At 55.0% G+C, this 4594-nt stretch overlaps 1 protein-coding gene across 3 annotated transcripts in view; it reads left to right on the top strand.

The window, feature by feature from the left end:
- The first annotated feature begins 440 nt into the window (after positions 1–440).
- The window catches only part of JPH3 (junctophilin 3), a 58461-nt gene continuing 54307 nt past the window's right edge, over positions 441–4594 (top strand). The window contains exons 1-3 of one of the 3 annotated variants that reach the window (XR_663565.1): positions 441–851; positions 1784–1950; positions 2039–2116. Coding sequence is in view for 2 of the 3 variants with exons in the window: in XM_009323042.1 (XP_009321317.1) it covers positions 470–851; positions 2039–2064 (408 nt within the window). In the remaining variant the exon portion in view is untranslated. Of the gene's footprint in view, positions 852–1783; positions 1951–2038; positions 2139–4594 lie in introns of those variants that run through there. The other 2 variants (XM_009323042.1, XM_009323040.1) reach the window with 2 other exon arrangements.

The raw sequence follows: 4594 nt of genomic DNA, 5'->3' as shown, positions 1-4594 counted from the left end.
CCTCCGGGCTGCGCTGGGCTGCGGAGCCCAGATTTGGTTTGCTTTTTCCTTTTCCTTCTCTTGGCATTTGGCCTCTTTTTTTTTTTTTTTTTTTTTCTTCCCCTCTTTTCCCCCCACCCCCGTTCCCTGCCTTGGATGGTTTTTAGGTGGAGTCGTTTGCACCAAAACCCAATAGCTGCTGCTGTTCTTGCTGCTATTTTTTTTTTTTTTTTTTTAATGATACTGTTTCCACAGCAGGGGAAGAGAGAACTGATCCTGAACATACTCCCAGAGAATGAATAATCACAAGAAACTGGCTTAAGCAGCCCGCTGGATCTGGTGCATGATTTCGATTGAGTTTGATTTGATTTGATTTTTTTTTTATTTTTGTTTTTTTTTCCCCAAGTCATCGTTCGCATTTTATTTTCTGCATTTCTTTTTTTTTTTTTTTTTTTCACCTTTTGGGTGAATTGCAAACCGAATTACATGCATGTCCAGTGGGGGAAGGTTTAATTTTGACGATGGAGGGTCGTACTGTGGAGGCTGGGAGGACGGAAAGGCTCATGGCCACGGAATCTGTACCGGCCCGAAGGGTCAAGGTGAATATTCGGGCTCCTGGAGTCACGGCTTTGAGGTGCTGGGGGTCTACACTTGGCCCAGCGGCAACACTTACCAGGGCACCTGGGCGCAGGGCAAGCGCCATGGCATTGGCATGGAGAGCAAGGGGAAGTGGGTGTACAAAGGAGAGTGGACCCATGGATTTAAGGGACGGTACGGGGTCCGAGAATGCACTGGAAATGGGGCCAAGTACGAAGGCACCTGGAGCAATGGATTACAGGATGGCTACGGGACAGAGACCTACTCGGATGGAGGTAGGTGCTGCATTGATACCTTCCCGGCCGGGGCGGGCGGTGGTGTAGGGGTACAAGCCTCCGACCGGGGACCCCGGTTTTGGGCTGGAGTCTGTGAGTTTGCGACCTGCTCGCTTGGAGTGAGGGATGCTCATACCCCGCAGGAGATGAGGAACCAGCCCAGCACGGCATCAGCCCAGCCCTTTGCCACAGGTAGCCCCATATGTTCAGTGGCTTTTTGGGGAGGGGAGCTGGCTGCACTCGTGGGGGGACGCCCGGCTCTTGGCTGGGGGGGGGTTGGAGGATGGGGTGGGCCAAGCTGTTGGGAGACGACCCAAGTTGCACATGGGATTCGCAGTTCTGACTGCACCACTGGAACCTGTAGGATTTGCATTAAAGCAACCCGGGCCAGAGGGGAGGAGGGGTCCAGGGCAGATGGGTGCAGCTCTGGCGCTGCAAATGCTTCCAGCGAGGGGCTGGGGTCTTTGCAAGCCCTGCAGCCCCTCCAAACGCAGCCCCACGCTTAATAATACCAGGCAAAAGACAAGAGTCTTACATTCCTAGTTTATGGCTTAATGCTTAGCGTAGGGGCTCAGAGGGATCACCAAAGCTATTCTGTGCCGTCAACGCGGCTTAACGAGATGTTGAGGGGAAACTAGGATTAAATGAAAACCAAGAAAACCCAATTGGAGCGATCAAAAAAAAAAAAATTGCTGGACTAATAAGCTTTAAGGCCGAACTAGGAGAAACAGCTGGTGCTGTGCTGTAAGTGGCTGTATCATCCTCTCTCAGGTTTTGTGGCCCACCAAAACTCCCACCATAATACGAGGCAGGCCTCCCTGCCGGCAGCCGGGGGCATTCGGCAGCTCTGCCCCGTTGTTTTCCTGGCAAATGTGTCCATCCAAAGCAGGCTTTTTTCTTTTTTTTTTTCGTAAGACATCATTGTTTTGCAGGACTGCTACGTTAAGGAAATTGCAGCGTTGATGAGCTCCATCGCAGCCTTCCTGAAAGGTGCTGCAAGACCTTTCTCTAGAAAACCCAGTTTGCTGCTTTGTGATTATACAGGGAGGCAAGATTAAACGTTCCCTGCAGCCGCTCTTTCATGCTCTCAAAGGGAGAGGTGGAACGATCTCTTGATTTTTTAAATGATAATTTTGTGCTGGTGGCTTTCTCCTAAAGGAAAACATAGCTGCAACCTTTTGTTTCAGCTGCCTGGAATTATGCTGGGGTCTGAGCTGGAATCTGCCGAGTGTCTGTTTGCAAGCCATCGATAAATCCCAGCAGTCCTTCAGCTGAGAATAAAGCTTGGTCAGAGAATAATCGCAGTCTCCCACGTTCAAAGCGGTCAGGAGGGGATGTGGGGGGGTTTCTGCGTGCTCCCGACGCGAGTGCCATCGCCCTGCTCCCCTCCTGGCACCCAGCCCCTGCCGGGGAGGTTTGCAGGAAGGCAGTCAGAAGTCTCGACAAACTACAGGTCTCCGAGGGCTGGGTGTTGCAGGGCTGGCCCTGTCCCCGGGCACGCACGTGCCCCCACCCCGGCACGCTCCCCATCAACCGCAGCATGGCGGCTTTTTGGGAAACCCGGGGAGCATCTCCAAATTGGGGTGGCTTACCAGCAGTTTCACCGTTCCTGAGAACCTACCAGAAGCAAAAAGCTTTTTCTCCCATCTTGTCAGGCCAGCCCGGCTCCTCGGTGTTTGGGGGACCAAAAAAGCTGTATTGCATGTTTGTCGTTTTAGGAGGAGGTAAGAGGATCGGGAGGAGACAAGGGCAGGGTCTGTAGCACAATGCTCCCCCCGCCCAGGGACTCAGCAAACCGTCCTAGGAGGAGGGGGTGGCCGTGCTGGGGAAATGCAGAGCGATGGTACCTGTGGCCAAGCCCATCCTGGTGCCGGGAGCAGGGATGGGCCACGCGCGCTCCCACCGGGCTCCTCCACAGCAGCTTTTCCCCCCCATTTCGGTTGGGCAGTCACCGTGGAGTGACTGAACCCGGCTGAAATTGCACTTTCACCAACTTGGCAAGTACCCAGAGGCCACGGCCCTTTCCCAGTTGCCTTGTCTCCATTCTGGGTGGAAAGCACCAAAGTTGGGCATCTCCAGCCTTTTGGACACCGAACCTTAATGAACTTTGTGCGTTTGGATACAAGAAGCTGATGTGTGCAGGAGCTCTGCTGGAGGGGTAGCTGCGTAGCTATTGCACAGGGGAGGCAACTGTTGGGAAGGATGTTTCTCATTAATCTATTCAAGTTATTACCTTCATCAAACTGAAGTATCCTAGAATCCTCGCCCCAGCATCTGTCACTTGCCACCCACAGATAAATATTCATCCCTTGCATACTTTTTTTTTTTAGCACATCAACCAGGGCTAGGGGATGGGTCCCTAACTGCGCACAGTGAGGCTCAGGAAGCGAGATGCCCCAGAACTCCTGGGTTTCACTCCAATTTTACCATTTCCTTGCACAATAGTGGGTAAGGGCAAGTCTCGACACTCCACCAACCGTTGCCGGCGCTATCTTGGGGTGCGATATTCTGTGTGACTGATGCACATGCGTTGATGCGTCGGGCTTGGACGTAGGGTATGGCATGCGATGGCCTGAGCCGCGTTGCCACCTCCCCGCCGTCTGCTCGCCGCCCCGGGTACCGTCCCCCCCCCACGCCGGGTGCTCACGCCTGCCACGCGCACACGCATGCACGCTTCCCCCACATGCAGCTTGCAGATCTTGCACCTCCCACGCGGACACACTCATCGCCATGCACACACGCCTCTCCTCCCCACGCCGAGACGCCGCTTCGCCCCTCCGCTCGCATACCTACACGCACGTGGTCTGCCCCCAGCCCGGCGCCAGCGCTCTCTGACCCGTGCACGAGCCGGATGAGTGCAAACCGCCTTCCCTGAGCCGTGTGGATATGTGTCCATCAATGCAAACCTATTGCACAGAGCCCAAATAAGCAAATGCAGCCCCGCTGTTCCCCTAGGAGCCCACACTTTGCCAAATCTCCCTGGCACCGCTGCGCGCCCGACCCACAGTCCTGCACCTGCGGCACACGCGTGCACCGTCCTGTCTTTCCCCTGCACGCATGCACTCACTCGGACCCCCCCAGACCACGATACTGCTGACATGTCCTTATCTTCCTGCCAAAAATCCCTGCCACCTCCTGCCCTCATCCAGAAGCACCCTGATATTACGTAAACCAGGCTTCTGAGGATTGCTTCAGCTGGCTGCTGGAGTTGCACCACTCGTTTGCTGGGCCTGATTCAGCCCGGCTCCAGAGCGGGAGCAGGATTGCTCCCTTGCTTCAGGTGAAAGGGGCTGCATCCTCCTGGGTCAGCACCGATGTGAGCCGGAGCCGCTGCCATCGCCCTTGCTGGAGCTGGTGGAACCTCCCTGGAGCAGAGGGTTGGAGACCTCCTCCCATTGGAGACCCTCTCCCGAGCAGGTCTGGAGATCAGGATACATCTCAGCTGGTTCCTGCCTTTCTGTAATTCCACAGACGCTCTGGAAATACCCGGTGATTTTATCCTGGGTACAGTTTGAGTTGTAACTGCAGGCTTGCCACGGGAATCCTAGGGCTGTGCATGGGGTTTGGGTTTTGCTGCTGAAACCGTGGTTGTGGGGGTGGGTAAGATGGGGTGGATGAAGGAAGCCCCAAATCTGCTTTTGCCTTTTCCATCACTGCCAAAGCTGTTTTTCTCCTCCCTCCACCTCTCCCCAGCTCAGCATTTGAGATCCGAGACCGGACAGGGGCTCGGGGGGGGGGCCCGG

This window comes from Pygoscelis adeliae, unplaced genomic scaffold (genome assembly GCF_000699105.1).
Source record: "Pygoscelis adeliae isolate BGI_AS28 unplaced genomic scaffold, ASM69910v1 Scaffold414, whole genome shotgun sequence".
NCBI lineage: Eukaryota > Metazoa > Chordata > Aves > Sphenisciformes > Spheniscidae > Pygoscelis > Pygoscelis adeliae.
Note: the sequence above shows the minus strand (reverse complement) of the source record. Positions and strands in the feature narration are given on the sequence as shown.